Source organism: Leptidea sinapis, chromosome 16 (assembly GCF_905404315.1).
Source record: "Leptidea sinapis chromosome 16, ilLepSina1.1, whole genome shotgun sequence".
Lineage (NCBI taxonomy): Eukaryota > Metazoa > Arthropoda > Insecta > Lepidoptera > Pieridae > Leptidea > Leptidea sinapis.
Window position 1 is genome coordinate 13,394,085 of NC_066280.1, and position 27,157 is coordinate 13,421,241.

The following is a 27,157-nucleotide window of genomic DNA, read 5'->3' on the forward strand; positions in this document are numbered from 1 at the left end:
TATGTAATTATTATCATTTGTGTGTGTGTTTTTTTTTTCAAAATCTACGGATTTGATTTCTGAATAACAATCATTGACGTACAATAAATAACTATAAATCACGCTCAAAAATTGTCTGAAGTATAACTCTGCCTACGCGACTATCGGGCAGAGTTTTCTTTCAGTTGTGTTTCGACCGCCCTTAGAATACAATGCAACGCAATGACAAAGTGTTCAGTGAAAAACTGTTCAAACAACAGCATATTATCCAAACTTAAAATGGGTGGAGTCTCGTATTTCTTCTATGTGCCCCTTTAAAATAACAAAATTGTGTAACTAACTTGACGTTTGGAATAATTTTGCTAGATTACATTCAATTGCTAAACCAAAATGTTCTAGCCTTATATTCGAGTCCGTCTATTCCGCACCGTAATCAAACTCTAAATCTAGCCTAGCGAAACTCTATAATATATATTCACTCGATTGTACGAAACGTGCAGTCATTGACAGATTGATAGATGCTTCTGCCAAGTTATTCCACGAGTACCTACTTGCAGTACCGTTTTCCCTACAAGCTATGTTACTATCGCAATTTGCTTCAGCAAGTGGCCTGCAAAATAACTTGTGGGTGACCTTATAAAAGAGTTTACACTAGTACGAACAATATTTATTGCATGCAAGTTGATGCAAGTCATCCAGGATTAAAACATAATTTAGCTGCTGCTATAGCAGTCTTAAAATTATTATTTATTTATTTATTTCACACACATAGCAACTATCATTACAGGTATTACCTAATGCGACAGTTACAAACAAACAAGAATAACAAACACAGCAAACAACAATCAAATCAAACTAAAACTAATCATACAATCAAACTACATTACATTACAAATAATATATCACACCAGAAATAGAAAAAACTTAAACATACTACTATTTACCATAACATACTACATATAACAATACCCTTGTGAGTTCACTCCACGTACACTCAAAAATGTCCACTTTGTTGTGGAGTTCATTTATATGGCGAAGGGCTCTAGTTAAAGGCGACTTTGCCAACACATTTGTTCTCGGTTCATCGGAATGGATAGTAGTGGCGGATGGAGGCGCCTCCACACGTACCGGTCCGGCACACGAAGACTCAAGCAGCACAGAACTCCCGGGTTGTGCTCCTTCCCGCGCAACAACTTCACCACATACGCTGCTAGAAAAAAATCCCTACGGACGCTCAACTCAGTATACCCAACCATACCCAGCACAAACAGTGTCGAATACATAAGTGGGTAAAATGGGTATACTCCATATAACTTGAAGTATAGGTGCCTAACGAATTTGTTTTGGACACGCTCTAACATCAACCTGTACTTGTCCTCATAAGGGCCCCATATCGCCGAGTTGTACTCCAGACGACTCCTTACCAGTGCATTATAAAGTACCTTGACGGTTGTGATATTAGTGAACTCTTTAGAGTGTCTCAAAACAAACCCTAAATTTCTATAGGCCTTTTTGCAGGTTTTAATTATATGCTCTCTAAACATCAAGTACGATGTAAACAAGACATCCAGATCCTGTATCTGCTTCACGCGCTGCACTGTATCCGTGCCTATCTTGTAGTTATACAATATAGGTTTACTGGCTCGGGTAAAACTTAAGACACAACACTTAGCAGGATTGAAGTTCATTTATTATTAGAAAAATAGAAATATACCTATATAAGTATTATGCATAGTTTTATTTCCGTAATCGTTGCATTTATATCCAATATAAGAGGGCGGCACTGAAAATTTCGGGAATCAAGGAAGTGACGAAGTTCCGAAATATTCTCCGCGAAATTTGACACATTTTTCCATACGATGGAACCAATCATTGAATCAACCATTCCATTCGGTGATTAAAATCTCTGACCCGCAATTTATTCTTTATTTTAGGGAAAGTATAGAAATCATTAAGGCTTAGGTCAGGGATGTATGGCGGATGGTCTAATAATTCTATGTTTTCTTGCTCTAAAAACTCTTTTGTTCTGTGCGCGGTCTGAGAACCCGCATTGTCGTGATGGAGGATGATGCGGAAGCTGCAGTTCTCTTTACGGAGTTCAGAAACGACCTGTGGCAAAAAAATGCTAGCATTCCTTTCTACATTAACCGTTCTTTGTCCCTCAAGAGGAATAGTCGCAAAATGGCCGGTTTTGGAGACATACAAGGCCACCAATTTTTTTGCAACACTCCGTCAATGAGCAATTTTTGTTGGCTTTAACTCATTTTCGAACACTGAAACTCGTGACTGGTTTTTTGTTTCGGGTTCGTGCTCATATATCCAGGACTCGTTACCTGATACGATGTTGTATACAGCATTTGAGGATACTGCGTGGAATCTTTCGAGAGTTCTGACGCTCCAAGTAATGCGAGCCGCTTTTTGCTCTTCACAGAGCAAATGCGGTATCCATCGGGAAAACAACTTTTTACACCTAATTGTTCATGCAAGATTATTTATTGACTCATGCCAATGTCTAAAGTTGCCTGAATTTCGCGGTATGTCACATGTCGATCTTCCTCAATCAGCTTACGCACAGCATCAACGTTTTCTTTGGTGACTGCAGTTTTTGGACGACCTTGACGGGGATCATCACTGAGCTTGACACGTCCACGTTGAAATTCAGCAAACCTGGGCTTCATTACTAAATTCAGATATTATCCGGTCAACATACTGTTTTTGTGTTAAACCACTTCGAAAGTCATAATAAATCATCGCTCTAGAATTTTCTCGAGTCAATTCCATTTTCTAAACGACTAAACAAGTTTGACAAGACCTTGTGACAAGACCGAGAATCTTTTTTAAATAAATAAATGGTATTCGATTTTTAAAACCATGGAGTTTTCAATTAAAAAGATTTTAATATGACCGGAACAGTGGAAATATTCTATTCCCGATACTTTTAGTGCAGCCTATGTAAATCTCTGCATTATTCAATGTTCATACTTCTCTATTATTATTATTATTATTAGCACTGCACAGTGCTATCACTGTAGAAAAATTCGTTCCGTTATGGACTGCCAGTATACTGCCGCAGTACCCTAGGGAAATATATGACGTCATAAATCGCCGACATATTTTACTGTGAGCACTGGCGTTTTCGAGGTAAGGTACTCGCAGTACTTTGATCACGTGATCAGTCAAAACCACTCGAGTGCCTAAAATATTAATTATAATATTTTTAATTTGACAGTACTCAAACAAAATGTTTTTAATGAAATAGAAAACTTTAATACACTCATTTGAATGCTGCGTCAAAAAATGCAGCTGACTGTATACGGGATTGCGTTCTCTTTTAAATAGTAACCAGTATACCTGGCTATAATGGAATGGCTTCACAATATACTAAATTGACGTCACACTGTACAGTGGTCGCAGTGCATATCGGAACATACCCTGAGAATGCAGAAATTGGAAAGGTGAAAGTTGCCTTGACAGAATGACTCATGACAGTTGATGCTGTCAACAAAGCAACAGATCATCAGATGAGGAGCGCAATGAATACTGTGGCGCTTACTGCTCAGTATAATCCTTTTTGATTGAATACTAATTTGTTCTTATTATCTCACTCACATTAATTATTCTAGATAATATTATTTTATTGTTGATTTTTATTTACATACCATTTAACGTATGAAATTCATATGTCCCTTTCATATAGTATCGCTTAATGTATAGCAAGTTATAAACAGTGATATAATATTTACATAAATAAATACATTTAAGTGTTTACTTGATTCTGGAATTTATGAAAGAGATTATTTGTTTGTAAACTGTGTATTATGTTTAATAAATTTATTATTTTACTATGTTTATTCAGTGTTATAACCGCGCAAAGGGTATGTATTACGTTTTATAATTTATTGCTAATTTAATATTTTTATTTCACTACAATTTGACTACATTATTTCAGTATCCAGGTATAAATATAAATAATTACTTTTCAAGAAACTATTTCGATGACCAACAGTATACTAAAATCAATGCTGGTATTGAAAAACTGGAACACTGTAAGTTCTATCTTTATTAATTATAATTATAAGTGTTCTTATTTTTAATTTAAAAGCGTTAGAAAGTATTAACACTTCTTCGTGCTGTAGTCTCTAGACCAGTGTTTACCAATGTGGGGCCCAGGGACGTAATTTAAAAATGGACTTGACACAACCTATTTGCTTTGGGTTATTTATTTTCAGGAATGTGCAAGAAAACTTTTACTACCATTTCCATCTTCATATTTAGCTGAATGTGGATTTAGTTCTGTAAATGATTTACTGATAAAAATAATAAATCGGCTTGATATAACACAAGGAGACTTGAGATTAAAACTAAGTAAATTGGAACCTACTATAAAATCCCTGTGCAGCAAGTATCAAGACAGCTCTAAACACTAAACACTTTCTCTAAAAGATATTTTTCTGTGTACTGTGTACATAAACATACACTCACACTCACGCATGTACCTAAACACACAAACACTTTTTTTTCTCTCTAATATTACATTTTGGGATTATATACCATTCGGGGAGCCACAATACATCCACTCCCGCTCAACACCTTAGGGAGGAGGGGATGGCTGAAAAACAGTGCTGCACGGAAACATAAATCCATGATTCCATGTCAGGTGAAGCTGAGCCTTTTCCTTTTGCCTTTTGTTTCATCACATATCCTAATTGTTCATTTTATATTTGTAATGTTTTGTATGGCAATAAAGAATTTATTATTATTATTACTAAACATATCATAGTTAATTACATTTCTGTAAAAAATTACCTACTGCAGCATTTTCTAAACTTCAGGTCTCCACCCACTGGCTTGCCCCGATGTGTAGGACAAAATATTAATTTTATTCATATAGTTCAAGGAAGTGACAGTTATAATATCAAAAGTTTTCTATTCTTTTTATATTTATCACCAATTTCGAAAAAGTTGAGCTTTAATGAGAAATAGCAAGAATTTTTCTAAAGTAATATTGTAAAGATGAAACATTTGTGTTTTTGTATATTTTTTTTTTATGGAATAGGAAGACAAACGAGCGTACGGGTCACCTGGTGTTAAGTGATCACCGCCGCCCACACTCTTCTGCAACACCAGAGAAATCACAAGAGCGTTGCCGGCCTTTAAGGAAGGTGTACACGCTTTTCTTGAAGGTACCCATATAGTATATATGTTTCTAATGTTTTCACACAAAAACTACTGGACCAAATTCAAAAATTCTTTCAACATTAGAAAGCTGCATCTTTATTGAGTCACATAATAAAAATTCTATAATAATATAACCCAAGTGAAAAATTGTCATAAAAAATATGTCATCTAGTGCACTGTGGAAACTATTGTTGATAGAACAATAAACAGGACAGTATTATAGAACTACAAAAAAGGCTATCTACAAGCAAATAATACAATAATAACAAAATGAAATAAAAATGTTAACAAAAAATAAATCTATATTCAGACTTAGTAGATTTTCCACTACCACAAGATCGGTATGTACATGAGTGAAACTGCGGGGCATTGCTAGTCATATATATTGGTTAGAAACAGCCATAATTTTAAAATCAGCTCTTTTCAAATTTTTTATCATTTTTATTATTATTATTTATAATAGACTAAGCAGCTTTCGCTGATGCGTCTGTATCATTTGCCATATCTATCCAAATGTTTATCCAGTCTATTCTTCAACTGATTACCAGATTTTGATTTAACCACATCCACATGGGCAATCTATTCCATATATGAACGACTCTGTTGGTCAGAAACTGTTTCAATGGATTTGATGATGCTAATTGATATTCTAGCTTCATATCATGTCCCCTTAGTCTAGGATTGCTCTTCCTTGGAAACATGCTCTCAAAATTTGGGACATTATAATAATTATTTAGTATTTTGTATGTTTCAATTAGATCGCCTCTTTCTCGCCTGCTTTTGAGGGTGCTGAGTCCAAGCTGTGTAAGTCTTTGTTCATATGTAAGATTTTTCAGTTAATGTATATGACTTTTCTAATTTCAGCCCCACAATGGGTGAAAGACTGGCCGGATGCCTCTGTGAAGCTTGGACAGGTGTCTGGAGTAGCTATTGATCCATCAGGCCATATTCTTGTGTTTCATAGAGCATCAAATGTATGGGATGCTAGTACATTTTCAATTACCAATGTGTATCAAGGTATTGGTGAAGCGGCTATTGCCCACCCAACGGTGATGGTGTTTAATGAAACAGGAGAACTGGTCGATATGTGGGGAGAGAATCTGTGAGTATCATTATAATTTCTTAAAAAGTTTCCTTTTTAAATATTTTATAATAGGTACATTAGCTGGTGAGCTGTGCTCTTCCCTACACCCAAATAAATGCATTTATACAACATTTAAAATCTATTTTGTTAATTACAAAATTTGTAGAAGTTCAATCATTACAATTATTATTTTGGTTTTCTCACGGACATGTAAAATAAGAAGGACTCCGTGTCACCTTACATAACAGTGAAGCACCTAAAAAAGCCGGTAAACGTGTAAATACATAGCCCGACGCATACAATAATACAAGCCGATCGGCCGCCATTATGAGATTTGCCATCGTCTGTGACAGATCAGTTTGCGTCTCAATAAAATATCTTAAAAATGCCGTCGTGCGTTGTGAAAAAGTGTAAAAATAATAATATAAAACTATTTGTGGATATATGATTATTTAAAGGAGAAAAATTGTGTATCTGGTATACCCCATAACCGCACACACACAAGCATAAAGGTGTTTCACTTGCTATTATCACGGCGCGGAGTCCTTTTTTTACTACTCCGTGGTTTGTCTGTGTCCTTGAAAATAATGACAGCAGAACTGTCAACCTGTGCGTCATTCTCATTGTTATGGAAATATATATATTTTTTTTAAATATTAAGGGCTACAAATCAAAATAGTAACTATTCTATCTCTGAAGTTAAAGTTGGATCAAACTGCATACAGTGTGTAGACAATGTGATAAAATATTTTGATATACGACTACTTGACACGACAGTCGCTGTTCTGTTAATAGAAAAAAATATGATGCATTCCATCGCGAACTTTTCTATAGTCCAATATAAGTTATTTTGTTATATCTCAAAGGGTTTAGACAGTGTTTCTATTTAAAGCTCCCAGACGGCTTACTTTGAAAACAACAGAAAAAGCGGTGCATGTAGTTTATGAGTCTATCGCGACAGACGCGGCGAAGGACTTTGTTTTATAATACACTAAACATTCCCGCCCGCTTCACCGGGCGAATTTTAAAGGAAATAAATTTTAATCTTCTTTTTACAAATACAAATAAATAATAAGCTATAACACGTACATACACACACTCACGCCTTGTTCCCGTCGCGGTAGTCAGAGACAATAGAATGCCATTTGCTTCTATCCTTACAAACCTCACGCGCTTCCTCTACATTCATTACTCTTTTCATACATGCTCGCCGGTTGCGGGTGCTTCGGACCTCTCCTTTTCTCACTCTTCACTCATTCCCTCCACGTGTCCAAACTATTTCAGCATTCCTTTTTCAGTCCTTGTCACAACATCCTCTTTCAAACCACAGCGCGCTCGTATTACCGCATTCGGAATTCTATCAGTCAGTATTACCCCACACATACTACGTAGTGATCGCATCTCAACTGCGTTAATTCTGCTTTTATGCTTCTTCTGCCATACCCAACTCTCACTTCCATACCTTACGTGGCGACAAGCACTCCATTATGATAGTGTAGATATTTAAGTACTTAACAAATTATGGATTAGGTAAATCTAACTAGGAAGCAGAACAGCTATTATAAAAAGAATAGTAAGTTACAATCTAATATTATTAATCCACATATTGTGACTTGTTTGTTTGTTATGCAAATAATCATGAATGAAGAGATATTTCTTGAAAATAATGTTTGTATAAATGAAATAAACAAGATTTTTTATTTAAAAAAACTTTTGTAGGTAAGGTAAGTGCGTTGTACCTACTCGCATTTTGTATTTTTTCTTTTTGTAGAGTATTAACGATCTGTATTGAATGTAATTTTTTTGAACTTTAAATAAACATTAGGTAGTGTAGTGTACTGACATCTAGTCTTAACAGAGTATGTGTTAACTATCATTGTCATTGTGTTGTTGCGTGTGGACGTGTCCGGGTAGTGCTACGTAGTAAAGATTAGTTGTTTCACTGGTGAGCAAACGATGAACATTACAGGTAGGTACTGATAATGTACTAAGTTCTAAATAGTCAACATATTCATGGTTAATTTGTATTCCCTGGTAGTCAACAAATTGAAACAATTCTATTAATTTGAACACCACATAGGTGTTGCAAATCAATTGTTATAGTAGAACTAATGTGCCGTGGAAATTGCTTTCAATATTATTAAATAACAGACTTTTCGATACGCTTGTTGGTTGGGTGGTATGACTGTTTGGATCGTCTGCATGGGTTTTAATTTCTGCTTTAGACTGATTGTAAAAAAATACTTTAATGTAGCGTAGAAGGAGGTGGTAATTAAAACACACACAATTCTTATAATCACTGTATTTGTCTAGAGTTTCCACTTAGAATTCACAATAAGTAATTAATACTCAAAAGTAGCACTCTAGCTTATATAGAGCATGACAGACAACCTTATTACTGCAAGCAAATGTTAGTTGGCACTGCTGTAATGCTAACTTATATGAATAAAATAAAATTTATTTAACTAAAGATTCGAATATTATGTGCTATTATATCTTTAAACTGAAGCGATAATTATATAAAGTGAGTGATTATATTGAAGTGACTGTATTGTTTTTGGGGGGTTTCTTTGCCGTAATCGCCACGCTTGGCAGGCGGGTTGGTTGTATCCCTTAGTCGCCTCTTACGACACCCACGGGAGGAGACGGGGTGGTGCTATTCTGGTGCGACACCACACGCACAGTTGATGAGTTAGAAGATGTCTTTAAGCTTCTGGACTGGAACGGACTGGGCATCAACATCAACGGCGAATACATCACTCACCTTCGATTCGCAGACGATATCGTAATCATGGCAGAGACCATGGAAGACTTAAGCCATATGCTCGATAGCCTCAATACAGCTTCCTAAAGAGTAGATCTCAAAATGAACATGAACAAGTTGAAGATCATGTCTAATGTCTATGTCGCACCTACTCCCATAACAATTGGGAACTGTGCTCTCGAAATTGTCGACGAGTACGTCTACCTCGGACAAACAATCCAGTTAGGCAGGTCCAATTTCGCGAAAGAGGTCACTCGTCGAATCCAACTCGGATGGGAAGCGTTCGGGAAACTCCGTACAATCTTCTCGTCCCAAATACCACAGTGTCTGAAGACGAAGGTTTTCAACCAGTGTGTGTTGCCAGTGATGACTTACGGTACACAGACGTGGTCACTAGCTATGGGCCTTATAAGAAAGCTCATGGTCGCTCCGAAGGTAATGGAGAGGGCTATGCTCGGAGTTTCCCTACGAGATCGAATCAGAAATGAGGAGATCCGTAGGAGAACCAAAGTTACCGACATAGTCCAATTGATTGCGAAACTGAAGTGGCAGTGAGCAGGGCACATAGTTTGACGGACAGATGGCCGTTGGGGCAGTAAAGCCCTCGAATGGCGACCACGTACCGGAAGACGCAGTGTTGGTAGGCCCCCCACAAGATGGACCGACGATCTGGTCAAGATCGCCGGAATGCGTTGGATGAGGGCAGCGCAGGACTGATCGTCGTGGAAATCTTTGGGGGAGGCCTTTGTCCAGCAGTGGCCGTCTTCCGGCTGATGATGATGACTGTATTGTTTTGATATGTAAGCGTCATAGGACTTCAATTTACTTTTATAAAATTAAGAACTAAATTGTTTGTATATTTATGTGCATGATGTGTTCACCTGTAATTGCAGGAGCACGATTTTTGGACATAATGTTACAATTTTATGAATTGACATGTGTATTCTGTGTTGGTGGACCTTGTATAAATAAAAAAACAACATTACTAAAAGAGTGATAAATAACATTTATAATATAAATGTAATTATTAAATGGGATATCTTATGACTCAATGATGTGGGTACTAACGCGGTAATAATGGTAGGGTAGTGCTTGTTAACACATACTAATCAATGTAATAATATTGCTGGCAATAGTCTAGTATATTTGCAAATCGGGCTTTTACCTGGTGGATGAAATATACATAATATAAAATTTTGTCATATTGTGATCTTAGTGTTAAAATTTTTTAAAATTCAGTATATCTTAAATACTAATCTTTAATTAATGTGAAGTACCTACTATTTTGTATTTATCACGCATCCACCGCATTTTCTTAGCTTTGAATTTAAAAAAATATAAAATTTGATGTTCGAACTGCGAAAACCGGGAGTTCTATGATACAGAATCTCACTTAGTTTAGGCTTGTTTCTCAAAATTACCTCTGAAAAATAGTATTTTTTAGTATAGTTATTATTTTTAATCGTACATCCATTGAAAGCAACGAACTAAAAGGCCAACAGCGCTCCTGTAATTTCCCTGATGTTGAAAGTAAGTATGATCGCCAGTGATCACTTACTAGGGGAGCCGTTAGCTTGATTATCCTCCTCTTCCATAAAATAAAGGTAGCTATCGGTACACTACCATCTCGGTCGTGTAGTGTCTTGACATCTACTCTGAATTATATGTTTTAACAATAATTGTCGCTGTCATGAAATCGACAGTGACATATCTATATAAAGAATGCGCAGTACAACGGGAACGCCAGTTCCAACCGGTCGTAGGTCGGGAGCAGACGGTCCCCTGCAATGCTACTTATTGAACATAACAGGTCGTTTTCTAACACATTGGGACTCAAATTATTACTCTTATGGTCAGATGAATTCAATTAACATAGTTGGGCATCTGCTTATTCCGTCACTTACAAAAAGTTGCGTGCGTTCAAAGAACACGTGCCAGAAGAGAAACCAGAGTTGTGCATGAACCTCTAAGCTGCATATGAAGTCCTGGTACACGTTGCTAGGATGACACATGATCTCAACCGCTATGAAAGACACTACCATCACCGCTACCATATTTATGTTCTCCTGGTGTCTATGCATAGTAATACGTCGTGCGCATGACGTCAGAATATATTAAGGTATACTCGCGTCATACATAAGACAATCTCTTCTTGAACTATGATCGCCTGGTACCAAAACACTGTGTAATGATTCCTATCTCATTTTCTCCCACGTTAAATCTTATGAATATATATATGTGTCTTTATCTTTTTACTTTTTCGCTTTTTCGATTCATCGATTTTCAAATCACAACGATGCTAAAGACGTTTTCACTTAATGACATGAATGAAAGTGTTACATTATTCCAGGTTCTTTATACCTCACGGCATAACAGTGGATGGTTCGGGAAATGTTTGGCTGACAGATGTCGCCCTGCACCAGGTGTTCAAATTTACACCGGATCAGAGAAAGGTTCCTGCCCTTACTCTTGGGGAAAAGTGAGATATTTTGACTACACTTCTTTAAATTTATTTATTATGAAATAGTTAAATACATGCTATAAGCTTTTCAAGAATAAAATATATGCTGTTATTGAGTATGTGCTCAGTACATTCATTCAAAGATTCATATAACGTCGCAGATTTTTAATAATAATTCAATCCAATTGTAATATTTTTATACAAAATAGGATTTAAAATCACTTATCGAACAACAATACAAGAAAACCGACTTCAAAAACTCAAAAGTATAAAATAACTAATTAGAGATTTAATATTAATAAACTATTATTTGTATGTGCAACCTATTGATAGGGTTTAAGTTGTTTGGTTCTAGACGAAGCTGTAGCTCAAAGTCACGCGTGGCGAGTGTAGGTACCTGCTATTACATTAGGCTTGGCGCCGACTTCAAACCTATCAATAGGTAGCATAGCGGTTCATAAATCTCAGCGTAATCGGTTTACATACATGAAAAAATACCGATCGTATTGAGAACCTCCTCCTGTTCGAAGTCGATTAAATAGGCACCCATTCGGCATAAATGCCCGTGACCTGAGAAGAATGGGCGCAAGAAACTCAGTGGAGTTAAGTTTTTCTTTTTAAGACTCTGTGATTTATTCGTCTTTTTCAATTTGGTAAATAGACTGGTAGCATTTCTACGAATTCAAAGTTTTTTTATTCGAAATTTGTATTTTAAATAATTTAACGTGAAAATTCGAATTTTGAAAAGATATCCCTCTAAAGATGAGGATAGTTACTGGTAATAATGCTTACAGTTAGATATGAGATGTATACAATCAAAAAGAGCAAACCTATTGTGAAAAGCTGGCTTGGGATTCCTTTGGTGTTGCAAAAGAGCACGAGTGTTTGTCGTACAAAAAAGAACATATTTATGTTTAGGATTCAACCCAGGCAATATTACGTGCCAAATCGTTGTATCCAAACAATAATTAATGTAAAAAAAATATTGAAGTAGGCGTTGCCTTTCGGAAATTCATAATTATACAAATGATTTGAGTTTTCTTTAGTGTTGATTCCGCCAATATTTGTCTATAAATAATTCGACACGTGTTTCGCCTCTACACGAGGCATCCTCAGGACGTGTTGTCTCGCCAAAATCTGGCACGGGACTAATTGAGTCTTTTGGCGAGACAACACGTCAACACGTTAGGAATTACACTAAAGAAAACTCAAATCATTTGTATAATAATTAATGTTTTACAGATTTGTGCCGGGCGAAGACGAGACCCACTTCTGCAAGCCTAGCGCTGTGGCCGTCCACTCTTCGGGCGACTTCTTCGTGGCAGACGGCTACTGCAACACCAGGATCATCAAGTACTCCGCGGACGGTAACAGGATACTGCAGTGGGGGAGGCGTAAGTTCTATGCCTTTATTCAAATCTCATGGCTTGTAGATTTTCTGAAAATTGTACGAAAAAATGGTAGTGGTAGGAACTAGTAGTATTAGTAATAAAATAAAAATTAGCAGTTGTAGAGACTGCCCATAAAAGTGAAAACTAAGAACTTTTAGTATTAAAATGTCAATTTAATTTTAAAACTTAGTTTTCAATAATATACCTATTAATCAAACAAAAACACTATTTCAACAAAGCAAAGTATATACACATTGAACCATTCACTAAATCCATTCAATATCACTCATATGAAATCATACACAGCACTAATGTTGCGCAATACGTCAGCTGTATAGCTACAGATATACTGCTCTAAGCATTTCGGTGACGCGAACTACGAAATTTCACTCATCCAAAAAAAGTAACTATACATATTTAATTTTTAAATTATTATATTATCGCGTGCGCCAGTCATTTATTTATTTTATTTATTGTCTAATTAGCACGGCAGTGCCACTTACACTAATTAGACGAAACTCTAAAAGGAAAAATTACAAACAAAAAAGGAATATTAATGAATAATAGAATTAATTATTCTATTTCGATGCTCTCCGCGTACCTTAGTATTTCAGAAACTAGGAAAGTCCGTCCGTCATTGAATGGATCCCATTGATCATTCTTGTCTAAGAGCATTCAAGATTTTATGACGATACGTTCGAGACCCGCAACGTTCATAAAATTTTATTAGCGTGTATTTAGTATTGATTGTTGTTGGGCAGGTTTCGGGTCGACTCCATTCACATTGAACGTGCCTCACGCGCTTACGCTCGCGGAGGAACACGCAGCCCTGTGTGTAGCAGACCGCGAGCGAGGCCGGGTTGCGTGCTTCCGCTCCGATAACGGCTCGTACGTACATTCGTACTCGCACTGGCTCATCGGACCACGACTCTTCAGCGTCGCCTACTCGCCCATACACGGTATGTACCTTTTATTACATAGACCAAGTCTTAGTATAGTAACTAGACATCGGTTTAGCGTGACCAATATGAGACAGATACTATCCAATATATATAGGTAAATAATATAACACAAGTGTTCTTTCACTATCACTTTTTCATCGTAAAACACAACATCGCACCATATTTCCTTCGATTCTACTTAAAATTGTCACTGATGTTGAATAAATAGTGGATATTTCACACGTTTCACAACAATAATAGATTATTTTTATAGACGCAAATAAAAGTAAACAAAATATCTGTGCAGCGCTGTCAAGTTTGTTTAGCACACCGGGTGTGCTGATCTTGAAAAAACCGGCACGCATGGCGCAACTAAAAGTCTAATCACTCTATCTCATTTCTTTACATAAGACTCGCATAAGTTTTTCTTTTTCTCGTGTGAGTGAGACGGAAGCTATCAATTAGTCTAGTCACTATACTTGGTCTATGTTTTATTACTATTTTTAACAATCCTACTCCTTAGTCATTCAGTTTTGACAGTGGTCGTGGTTGCATGATGAGACTGTAGGTACACATAAGACGTATCTATAGTGAATAATGCAGCCCTCGCAATGCGCCTCCACTTGCCAATCTTCAGCATTATGGGAACATTAGTTTGTGTCCGCAGCCTTTATCAGGTCTGTCCAACGCGTAGGTGACCGACCTCTTGACCGCTTGCCTTCCACTCGTCCTTGGACGACGAGTCGTTCCATGGACTTTTGGTTTCGTGTAACGTGCCCAAAGTATTTTCAACAATCGTTCCTAGTAATCGTCGAACATATAACTCCATAGACATCTAATAAAAGATGAACGCTTTCGGATACCAAATTAGGAACAATGGAAATACCGCAGCTTTGTTGTGTGCGGTAGAAAGATCCTTGAAAACCGCATTGTGGAGAAATTTCTTTATCAACGCCGGTATTATTAGATATTTATGCAACTGTTGTGTAATAAGGGGTATTAAAAAAACCGTGATCATATTATCACATGAGTGTTTTAATACCTAATTATCAAAAGTTTAATACAAGACTTTATCTACACCCATAATATGAATCCACTATAAAAGATTCTGAAACAGTTAGTGAACTGTTTCAGTATCTTTTAGCAGTGGCTAACATTAAAAAAAAACCGACTTCAAAAACTGAAAAGTATCATATAACTAAAAATTTAATTCAATACACCTTTACCTTTAATATTTCTTAAAACGTAGTTTTTATTTTTATTTTTTACTTTTTAGTGTCAGTTTATAAATAGGATATATAATCAACCTGAACAAACTAAAAAGCCGTACACATAAAACAATTATATCATCAAGGTAAACAAAAATTTTCACAAGAAATGTTCATATAGTGAAAACTACTGGGCCAAACTATGTGAAATATTTATGGGGCCAAAATTTTCGTAAATTGGATCAGAGAAATCGGTGTACATACGTTAAAAAAAATTACCGATCGAATTTATAACCGCCTCCTTTTTGAAGTCGGTTATAAAAGCCAGTCCTAGTAACATCCAAAGGAGTGTTATTTTGAAAACGGATGATGTAATGTTCTACTGAATTTCATTACAACACTCGTTTGGATGATGTAATGGTTATTAGAACATTGGGTGTTTTAATGTTGGCAATAAGCTAACTGTTTCAGAATCTTTAATAGACGATTTAAAGCATGGGTGTATATAAAAATAATGACGTTTCAGGTGGTAGGCTGTACGTGGTTAACGGGCCTTCCAACAGCGGGGTTCCGGTCCGCGGATACGTCATAGAGTACACGTCGGGGCGCCTCATTCAGACCTTCGCTGCGGGCGAGTCGTTGTCCAACCCGCACGACATCGCGGTGAGCCCCGGCGGCGACGTATACGTGGCCGAACTCAATCCCTACCGCGTCTACAAGTTCGTCGACGATGCGCTACGGAACGAGAGCTTTAAGCAAGAACCCACCAACTCCAGCCATGCCAAACCTACCGCTACTGTTGGTAAGTATTACTAGTACTTCAATGAACGATTTGAAAAGCCTTTATTTATTAGTTATTTATGCAACTGTTGTGTAATGGGTAAGTAAGGGGTATTAAAACACAAATGTGATAATAGTATCATATGAGTGTTTTAAAACCTAATTATCAACAGTTTACATTTACACAAATAATACGTTATCTACACCCAAAATAAGAATCCTCTATAAAAGATTCTGAAACAGCTTACTGCTAACATTAAAATATCCAGTCCTAGTAACCATAATATCATCCAAAGGAGTGTTATTATGAAAACGGATATTAGAATGTTGCACTGAATTTCATTACAACACTCGATTGGATGAGTATATAAGTGTTACTAGCACTTCAATGAACGATTTGAAAGCGTTTTTTATGACAATTAGGGACGAGCCGAGCAGGACGTTCAACTGATGGCAATTGTTATGCCCTGCCCATTGCAATGCAGTGTCGCTCAAGATTCTTGAAAAACCCAAAGATTCTGAGCGGCACTATAATTGCGCTCGTTACCTTGAGACATAAGATGTTAAGTTTCATTTGCCCAGTAATTTCACTAGCTACGGCGCCCTTCAGACTAAAACACAATAATATTTACACGGGATCTAGCCGACTTCCTGTGCAAACTGATAGTCTAATGTTAAGGGTAAATTAATCCCAACACGATGTAGGTACGTGGCACTTCGAGCCAACGGACAAGTGCCTCACCTAATAGTAAAAAAAAAGCCAGCCGCCTATGAACATCAATAGTTCCAAAGGTAAAGTCCTAATGAGTTGCCAGCCTTTGAGATAGGAGTATGTCCCAAACTTGAAGGACCCTTAGTCGTATCGGATCGGGAATGCAGCAGCCGCCAGATGATTTCACAAAGTGGCTTTGCGATTCCAAAGTAGTAGCGGGAATGCCAAACATCAACATAATGTGCGTTGAATAATCGGTGGTAAAGACCGGCTGCTGATACAACCTTTTACTATCACCTGAAGATCATCACTGAGCACTCCCGTGATGTAAGCGGTAGGAGATGCAGAGAAATCAAAATTTTCCGCAACGCCAAAGAACTCGGCCGATAGTTAATGACTTGATCGTCGATGAGTCGATTCGTTCTTCGTTGTATCTGATCATATAAAGTATAAACGGAGCTGGACTAGACAACGAATTAGCGCCTTATAACTGTAAGCAGTGGTTTGAGGCAGTTTTGGTCCTATCTTCACATGACCACGGAATGAGCATCGCTCGTAAAATCGTCGCCAAGTATGCCAATAAGCTGGTAATAAAGGGAGTGCTCTCAAAACCAATAGATAACTGTATGTTCTCAGAGTTAATCCGAGGTCCGAACCGATGACTTAATAAAAACCTTGAAAAATATTTGAAAAAGTGACATATGATCGAAGTTTCTATCACGTTAAACACGTTTCAAATTCGAGTTTAAGTTCATTTTTAAGTGTAGCAATATTTATGGCCAGCCTAGCTATATTTCTATGAATTCGCCCAAATGTAATTTTTTGTGGCAGCGTCGTGGTCAGTAAAAAATTGTTCTGATAAAAAAGGCTTGCGTTCACGTTTGTCGTTCTTTTCAGGTAGAAGTCGAAGTTAGATAGATGGTTTAGCAAGAAAAGTTAATTCTCTCAACAAAGTTATGAACGATGTAGTATTTCATGTTTCGTACCAAATATTGCTAAGAGAATCATGGTGAGGTTTATATTATTTAAATATACTAATAAAATTGGTGGGCTTCAGTAATCAATACTAATTTGTATTGATTTTTTGTAACTAATCCGCATTTTATTAACTATAATAAGTACTTGTTTTAAATATTTCTAACAACGGCTTCGCTCGAGTGCAATACTTATTCGACTATAGAACACACACTATAATGTAACGTATATTCATTCCCTCACTTCAAACCATTTCCATTAAATTTCTAGGGTATTTTAACCGTAAAACAGAATCTAACATGATTAAATTTTCTATAATAACCTTGAAAATTTTTATAATATTCAACAACAGCGTGAAAAGCCTTCAAATTCCGTAATTAGAATTATTCGTGTTAACACATGTTGCTTTTGATATAATAATATGGATGTATCTTCCTAAAGCCAGGCCTGTCTCACTCCCCGTGCAGCTATCGAAATCGTAAGTACATACGGCGGCCTCTACACAGTAGGCTAAACAGTAGGGACTCACGACCGAGCAGTGACGCACGCGAGAGATTTGTTGTCACCTATGTCACTGATCCGACCGACATTTTAAAAATGGAGAAACATAAATAAAGTAAAACATATTTAAGCTTCCATGACCCGTCACTGGCTAAGCTGATACAAAGCGCGTGGCGCATATGCCCGTCTTAAGCCGCCGCGCGTTACCGACGCCAATTTCAACGGGCTCGTGTTACAATAAAATTTATTGCTTTTGAAGTGTTTCGGCTTGTTTATAAAAACGAGCGTCAATGCTTTTGTTATTAAACAAACTAGCGCTTTGTTAGATTACATAAACAATAGATACTGCGTAATTTAAACAAATTTCGTTTAAAGTAGGGCTAAGCGGCTCACCGCATTTTGACGGCTTGTCGTATTTACACAGATAAAGTTTTAAAATTAAATATTCTTACTTTTATAGTCTGTTAAATTACCTTTCTTGTGGTATATCGTGTAGCTTGTCTTACTCTGTGTATATTTAACGAAAAAATATCTGCTACCGTTGTGTGCCAAGTAGACGTACGACGTAGTTTTGATAGCAGACGTCAGACGTCTGATTGGCACCTCGCGGGTTAAGACGCTGAAACAATCTAATTTAAAGTGATTATTATTATAATGAAATTACCATTCAATATAGCTACGTATTTATTTCTTTTAAACTAAGTAGGTTTGACTATGTTATGGTGTTCGAACGCATACATTACTATCCGCAAATAATGTAGGTTTAACAACGAAATAACATTGATTTAAAATTACGATTACATACCCTTTTTATATTATAGAAAAAACTGAGCAATTTTTATAAGATGACCTTATACTACGCAAGGTAAAGTTTTAGGTAAAGAAGTCAACCCTAATGTCGTCAGAAGAGATAAGAGTCAGGCGATAGAAAGAGAGGCAACTTCTAGGCGAATAAAAATGTAGATTAGTAGCGCTGTGCGATCTGAATTACACCTTGTTGTATGACTGCAAGAGTCCCTATTTCTTTAATTGTTTTTGCGAAGTGAGACTTTCGTACTTGTACTATTACATATTGTTTACTAAAGCTAAAAGCCAACCTTGCTTTGATTAAAACTTATCATATCAATAGCGTGACGTCCGCAGATTATTGTCAATATGCAAACATTATATTTGAGTAGTGACTTTTGGAGTGCGCCTGGATCTGACGTCACTTAGCTAGTATAATTACTGGCCAAATGAGACTTAACATCTTATGTCTCAAGGTGACGAGCGCAATTTTAATGCCGCTCAGAATTTTTAGGTTTTTCAAGAATCCTGAGCGGCACTGCATTGTACCAGTAGCAGTAGGGCAGGGCGTATCAATTTCCATCAACTGAACGTCCTACTCGTCTCGTCCCTTGTCATAAAAAAAAGATGGCGACCAGATTATGCATTTGTGTATTTAAACAATTGGTTATTATTAAAGTTATATCCCTGACTTGTAGGATTAATTATTATCAACTATAAGTAAAGTAGATCCTGTCGAAGGAGCCACAACCTTAGAGTTGAACCAAGACATATATACAAGATTTATGAAATTTACGTCACTCGAGCGGCTGGCTCAGTGGTAGAGTTAAAGGAAACTGTGGAATCATTAGTAAATTTTGTTTTCAAATTTAATTTGTTTAACTAATCCCAGAATGGGAGTGGGTAATCACTTTAAAAAATAAAAAATTGTTTATTAAAATCATTTATCATTCGGGTGTGCAGCTCAAGATTTACAAACCATGCGTCACTCAAACAGTTGGTAAGGGCTTACCAGTGGGAGGCTCCTTTGGGCTCCACAGGGAGCCGGCTAGATTATGGGTATCACAACGGCGCCTATATCTGCCGTGAAGCAGTAATGTGTAAACATTACTGTGTTTCGGTCTGAAGGGTGTCGTAGCTAGTGAAGTTACTGGACAAATGAGACTTAACATTGTAGTGCTCAGAATTATTGGGTTTTTAAAGAATCCTGAGCGGCACTGCATTATAATAGGTAGGGTGCATCAACTGAACGTCCTGCTCGTCTCGTCCCTTATTTTCATAAAGAAAGGGGAGCTCGGACGGAACCCGAGACGTCGCGGGTTACTGTTAATAAGTCATGGTTACAAATTTAATCTTTGTATTTGTGTTGTGGTAGAAGTGAGCGGAGTAGGTGTGGGCGTAGGCGAGGGAAACGTATGGGACGGGTGGTCGGGAGCCGCGGGGGGCGCCTTGGGGGCTGCGGGCGCCGCCCTCGTGGCACTCGCGGCCATGGCGCTGCTCAACGCTCGCAACAGAGGTAAGCGCGCCGCAGACACGCAGCCGCTCTGCGACGACGTCGACTGACCAGTTGACCACGCCTCCGTCGCTCGCAAGCCACGCCCGTACCCCACTGACCTCTACTATTTACCACTGGACTGGCGGCTGTCAAAGTGCTTTTGTGTTTGGCGCTGTTGGCTATGTAGCGAGAGTCTGCGGTACTAAAACAAGTGATGACAACCTCAGCGAACATCGATAGATGATGGGAAACTATTTACAAAAAAAAATTGTGTACTTGAAGTATAAATAACACGGAAACGAATGCAATTAATAATAAGAGATGCATAAATACTATAGAGTATTGTACGTTCCGTCGCAGCCATTTGTATTATACTCTCGCGAGTGGTGCTTCAAATAGGCACAAAAAATTTGCTGTCAAACATATGGAACAGCCTGTGCAGTGGTATTTATACAGGTCAGTGCCGTACTCTCACCTCGCAAGTCTGTATGACGAATGAAATGTTTGCATTGCATTTTTAGGTATAAGAAGTTAGTTCTATGAATCTGCAAGACCTCTAGTATTGCAGATGTATTCACGCTCAGACGTTTGCCCTTTCGTACCTGTCCAGTATAAAAAAGTGTATGTGCTTATGTATGCACGCAAGAAGTTTCTTTGGCCTAACGAAGTAAAAACCATTAAAATCATTTATTGCTGGTGCTATTCTACGATTTTAGATATTAAACATATACTTCTCTAGGCGCGTTATGAAAAAATGATGAGAGTGAAATTTTAAGATGCGCGCGCATCACTGTAAAACAAAAGTAACAGGTTGAAGTTGGTTCCTAAAATTTTCTGACCTTTGCGACATTCTTATTTTTTTTAGTTTCTGCAAGATTTTTACAAAATTTTTCTTTCTAGAAACGTAGAATAGCACGAGGAATAAATCATTTTAAGGACTTTTGCTTTGTTAGGCCAAAGAAGTATCACTTCTTGCGTGCGTACATACTTATGTACTTACACACACACACTTTTATTTATTTCATTATTGACAGGGTCGCATATACGAAACGATCAGACTGTTAGAAAGGACGGATTACGTATATGTGGCCCTTTAGAACATATAACGCACTATTTAAAGTAAAAAATTAACCCTAAAACTTGACGATAATACCCAACCAATCGGTTAAGTGCTGCAAAATAATTAATATTATGATAGGTAATACATATTTAATGAAATTTTTGAAAAATAAATAAAATACATTCCTTTATTATGATCTCATTTTGTCAATATATTTTGCGAAAAAAAAAACTTAAAACTTTGTTTCTTCCTGAACAATTCCTTATATATTTATTACTAACAGGCTCTTAACTTGTTTTTATTTTACATTTTTTAATCAAAGTCAAATAATCTCACATGTCCGGTTAATTCATCCATTTATTTGTAGTGCGCACCATCTTGGATGAGGAATTAGCAAACATTGACAGCTAACATTTTTTTTCTTTTACTTAAGCCTACACGGACTTCAACGACTAAAGTCATCAACAGAATACTTACGTTTTTACTAGGCGCTAGTATTTGAATGAACGCTAAAGTTTTGGTCCCTATAAAAGTTGAGGGCGTTATTTGCATTTTGCAATTTCAAATATGTCGGCCTTAATGATTATTTGGTCCAATTGTCCAATGTCCAATGAAAATTGAATTTAAAATGGCAGTTGTTAACTATTTGTTATAAAATCAAAATTACTTCATTCTGTTTCATATAGGTATTATTTGACTTTGATATGGCATGCTCTAAATAAATTCCTTGTGTGTGTGAATTTAACTAGTTAATTTTGTATCTCTGCTTTGTTTATGCGCCATTCTCAATCATTTTTCGAAATATCTATTGACTAAATCGTTGCTAGCATTCTAAATGTGTCACAAATACTATACTATACGAAGAGATATCGCTACGCCTAAACATGTTTTTTGTATGTTTAGAAATATAAACTTAGTTTGTACCAAAATTTATTGATGATATAGGATTCGAATCCGCGATTATCGGTAAACTCCCCAGCGCTTTTACCAACTAATCCAACCGTCCGAATTACGCATGATCGTTTGGTATTTTGTTACACTCTCGGGTTGTGACGCCATCTACAGGATCTACTTAACAGTTGATAACAGCCCCAATAGTAAAATAAGAAATTGACTTGAGATACTTACTTAGATGTTTAGATTTGAAAGAGAGAGAAAACCTGAGAGTTGAACAAACATACCAAGATTTACTTATCATTCGAACTGTTGGAATTTGCATTAATTTGGTACTTATTATCCCAGAGGTGGATATCACTTAAAAAATTACAAATTGTGTATATAACAAGGGTTAATCAGGCGTTATTCAGTCTGCTTTTAGCTGAATATTAAAGTGTAATATAATACCACGCTTGTGAAGAATATAATTCCAATGGTATGAATGGAATTATATGCTTTATCTACACCCATGATTGAAATCCTCAAATAAAGATTCTAAAACAGTTAGCTTATTGCCAACATTAAAAACAACCTGACCTAATAACCATCACATCACCAAAACGAGTGTTGTAATGAAATTCAGTACAACATTACAACACTCGTTTGGATCATGTAATGGTTACTATGACAGGCTTTTTTAATGTTAGCAGTAAGCTAACTGTTTACGAATCTTTTATTATGCAACTGTTGATAATAAGGTATTAAAACACTCATGTGATACTATTATCACACTCTGCTTCGCCTCGTGTGATAAGCCCACATTCGTGTTTTAATGCCCTTTATTACACAACAGTTGCATAAATAACTATTTATTAACGTTCTGTGCCTATAGCCTACCGTTAACACAAAAGACACTGTGATAAAGTTTGACAAGATATTGTGTCAACTTTTATATATTGAAGAACTTGATAATATCGCTAATTGTATTGGAACTAGTTTTCTGATTGTTTCTTTTGTTTTTGATTGATAATAATGAATAAGATCTATTGAACTAATAAGCGTTAGTTAAGTATATTGCCTTAGAAAGCGTAAGTAATAAGTCTTTAGAAGTGGGCTGAAGGCACTGAATTTTTTTTTTGTAGATTTGTGAGACTGATAATTACATAAACACCTACAAGTATTGAATTGTGTTGTAACATTCCGTTCCCAGTGTAAGTAGAAGAGTGTCATATTTCGCTTAGGGGACAATCAAAAATTACGTCACACTTTATGGGGGAAGGGGGGATAATCAAATGTGATACAGGGGAGATGAAAAGCTGTCACGTCAGTGCTAAAGTCTAAAATATTCAAACTCGAAAATAATGTAAAACTGAATTTAAAGAAATAGTTATAACTCGATCTTTATTTATAATATGAAAAGCGGCTAAGTGCGAGTCGGACTCGCCCTTGAAGGGTTCCGTAACATAATATAAAAGTTTAAAAGATCTTTTATATTATTTTACAAGGTTTACGATTTATGACGTGTTAAAAAATACTTACTAGATCTCGTTCTAACCAATTTTCGGTGGAAGTTTGCATGGTAATGTACATCATATATTTTTAGTTTTATCATTCTCTTATTTAGAAGTAACAGGGTGGCGGGGGCATCTTACCACTTTGAAAGTGTCCCTCGCGCAAACTATTCAATTAGAAAAAAAAATATATTAGAAACCTCAATATCATTTTTGAAAACCTATCCATAGATATGATGAAAAACCCCACACGTATTTTTTTTCTATTTTTGTAAGAAAATCTTAATGCGGTTCACAGAATACCAATTGTCAACAGTATAGTTCAGACATTTTAGACATGACGAATCCATAAGGGTTCCGTTTTTGCCATTTGGCTACGGATACCCTTATGATAGTATGTAGGTTTAAGTCGTCGGTGATATCTAGGTCGCTGTCTGATGTATACATCAGACATATATAAGATATATATATATAATATATATATATATAATATATATATATATCTTATTATATATAAGATATATATATATATTATATATAATATAATATATATATATATCTGTTTAAAGTAGCTATATTTATTTTATTACTTAAAAAAAGAAAATTGATAAAATATGACGTCACAGCATAAGGGGGAGGGGATTCACAAATATTGACTGTGACAAGGACAGAGAGGGTAGTTTGAAAATGCATAAAACTTGTGTGACGTAATTTATGTATGGCCCATTAGTTTGAACACGTCAAAAAAATTGTTATAAACTTACATTAAAGATTGGTCTCCGCTGCGCTACAACTAGATACCGCACTTCCTAATAACAATAGCTTTATTATTACGGCAACTATTAGATGCAAGATGCCACGATCTTGACACGTAATGGCATCTTTCAAATCTTGTAACATACGCTTCTTGTTATTTTACATTGAAATTAATAAAATACAAAATATTTACCGATGATTTGTGATCCCAGTGTCTTTCTTATTTCTTGTTGAATTATTTTCACAATGTATACTACGCAACCCGGCATTTTAGTTTCAATTATTAGCAGAGTTTAACAGAATATGTGGCACGTCAACGTCACACACATTGTTCGAGACTGACTCGAGTACAACCACTATGGCGTAGTATTAGTTGCCGACCTTTGCGACTACGCCTGCGGTATCTAGTTTACCGCAGCGGAGACCAATCCTTAATCTAAGGTAATATATATATATATATTTATCTTGTTAATCATATTACAAGTAGATGCGTGTATGTAACCCATTTTATATTAGGCTTTTTAAGATCTGATTCTTGTGTTTTACTTTATTTATTATGTTGTGTGTAAAAGTGTCTTTGTCCGCATTCATATATTATATACTTTACTGTAATGAAATTAACCTGCTGTGTTATAATTTATGTTCTATTTAAATACTTTTTTCTCAATGTTGTATTATTTGTTAATTTTATCACGACTTTATCTGAATATTTTTCTGTTACGCGTTTTTCGCTTTTTTATTGTTTGCAATTATCGCAACAAGTAGTCCAATCTGAAGTTGGTTTCCATGATGTAAATTGAATAACTGACTCGTGTTCAGGTCGGATTGTTTTTGATGCGATGACTATATTTTGTTTGTATGAAGATTATTATTTATTGAATAAATATATATATTGACATGAGCTTTGGTATTTTTATTTGCATCACTTTTTTTTTATTTAAAATGCATTTCTTCACACTTAAAAAGATCTTTTTCTTTGTTTAATATAGAAACAATTTTTGAAGTGAATAATTCTTTAGCGGCGTTGAGCACTTTCTTGGGATGGGTATAAAATGATAAACTCACGTTAGGACACGTGGCCTGATCGAAAATTCGTAAGACCGTCGTTGAAATTATGGATGAAAGATTTATGCTTCGAACTAATTATAGTTCTGATTTTTTAACTTAATGATCATACAGTCATTGGACCAGTGGTTAATCATTGTGATTGCGAAGCCGAAACACCGTGGGGAGGGATGGAGTCTCAGCCGTGAAATATTTTTACAGTTTAATTATTTGGTTTTAGGCTTTCTCATTAGCAAAGACTCTCCCTAAGGCGATAGTTAGGATACTTGTATTTCTTTGTTCTATTTCATTCGTATTGTATTATTGTAATTAAAAGTTACGACGCCGTTCAATAAATCTACCTACTGTATGGAATGGTACTAAAATATCGACACCTATTTACGTTTCTCAAATTGGTAAGAGACGTTGGGAAGATATATACTTCTATAGCTGCGTTGAGCACTTTTCTTAGAATGGGTATAAAATGATTATCGCGCGTCACGGCATTCTCCATACTTTTGGTTCGGTTCGCATTTATGTTAGACAATACCTGAAATGTATATTTTTTATCTGTTTGGCGAAAAGATTGTACTTTTGCCACATAAAAAAACATAATAAAAAAAAACCACTGAGGCAAAAATCAACATTGATATCGTTTTTTTTTTAAATAGGTACGTAAATTTGTTCTTAAGATTTATTTAGTTTTTTGTGTGTTTATTTTTTTGCATTTTTATTATACGTGTATCCGAACGCAAAAATGCGAGTGATAGCAATAAATATTATTCTAACATCTTGGACTTTTTAATACGCTTTTATTAGCTTCATACGTTTGTTAGTATATTACGGAATCTTTGAATATGATTTTGACCCTCTTCAAAACGTCGGATTAACTCGAAATTTGGCATACTAAGGACCGATGACAATTCAATATAAATAAACCTACAATACAATAATAATAAAAAATACTACGCCCTGTTTTTACATCTATTTTTAGTGGGATTTTCCATAAAAGCTTATATTTTTTAGTTTTTTTAAAACTATTATTTTTTGCTAGTGTTGTGTGGAAACAAGCAAGCAAACAAAGTGTTATGTTTATTGTGCCTTTGAATTTGTCACTAGGATCAGAAATCTAATTTAGAATCACTTGCTACGTCGCTATAGGTCGCAAGAGCCTCACGCGGCGCCGCTGGGAGTACGGCCACGGGGAGTTCAAACTACGGAGACTGCTGGAGCGTCGGAGATTCACGCGGGTGCACTCCGATGACTCTGATGAAGAGCCGGCGCCCATGCTGCCCCCACAACCCTCCGCTACAGCTTGATGACCACATAACGTGCCAAAATACAATTATTTCAAATTCAACGTTTTTCCTTACAATAGACATATTATTATCTTATAAGTATCTTAACGAGCAATTCTTGTATATAAATATATACAAATAATCTGAACCTCCTAATGAAATTTACTATATATATAATACTATATATATATAATAAGTAGTTTCGGGGGTGAGAAATCGATCTAGCTAGGTTTAAATTTTAAAAAATGTAGTTTTATCCGTGTTTTAATACGAAACAGCTACAATAACATTAGAATACAAAGGTAATTTTCGCCACTATATACAAGACTATAACAGCTCAGATGAGACATTGGGTGA

The 27,157-nt window shown here is 36.0% G+C and overlaps 1 protein-coding gene across 4 annotated transcripts; it reads left to right on the plus strand.

The window, feature by feature from the left end:
- The first annotated feature begins 3,489 nt into the window (after nt 1-3,489).
- On the plus strand, nt 3,490-26,862 carry LOC126968700 (peptidyl-alpha-hydroxyglycine alpha-amidating lyase 1-like). 4 transcript variants are annotated; one of them, XM_050813771.1, is made up of 9 exons: nt 3,490-3,854; nt 3,929-4,025; nt 6,022-6,259; nt 11,356-11,484; nt 12,709-12,860; nt 13,619-13,816; nt 15,533-15,808; nt 20,136-20,276; nt 26,664-26,862. In XM_050813771.1, the coding sequence occupies exons 1-9, from the start codon at nt 3,798-3,800 to the stop codon at nt 26,819-26,821; spliced, it is 1,446 nt and encodes a 481-aa protein (XP_050669728.1). In that variant the 5' UTR covers nt 3,490-3,797; the 3' UTR covers nt 26,822-26,862. The 4 variants fall into 4 exon arrangements, with proteins under 4 accessions (XP_050669728.1, XP_050669730.1, XP_050669729.1 ...); XM_050813773.1 differs by lacking the exon at nt 20,136-20,276 and having other exon boundaries at nt 3,492-3,854; XM_050813772.1 differs by lacking the exon at nt 26,664-26,862 and having other exon boundaries at nt 3,492-3,854; nt 20,136-24,144.
- The last annotated feature ends 295 nt before the right edge of the window (nt 26,863-27,157 follow it).

What these genes read in the sequence shown, in the direction of transcription:
- LOC126968700 (XM_050813771.1), top strand. Translation starts at nt 3,798, where the DNA reads ATGTTTAATAAATTTATTATTTTACTATGTTTATTCAGTGTTATAACC. An exon ending in GATATGTGGGGAGAGAATCT is followed by an intron (nt 6,260 to 11,355) that starts GTGAGTATCATT and finishes ACATTATTCCAG; the next exon opens with GTTCTTTATACCTCACGGCA. An exon ending in CGCCTACTCGCCCATACACG is followed by an intron (nt 13,817 to 15,532) that starts GTATGTACCTTT and finishes ATGACGTTTCAG; the next exon opens with GTGGTAGGCTGTACGTGGTT.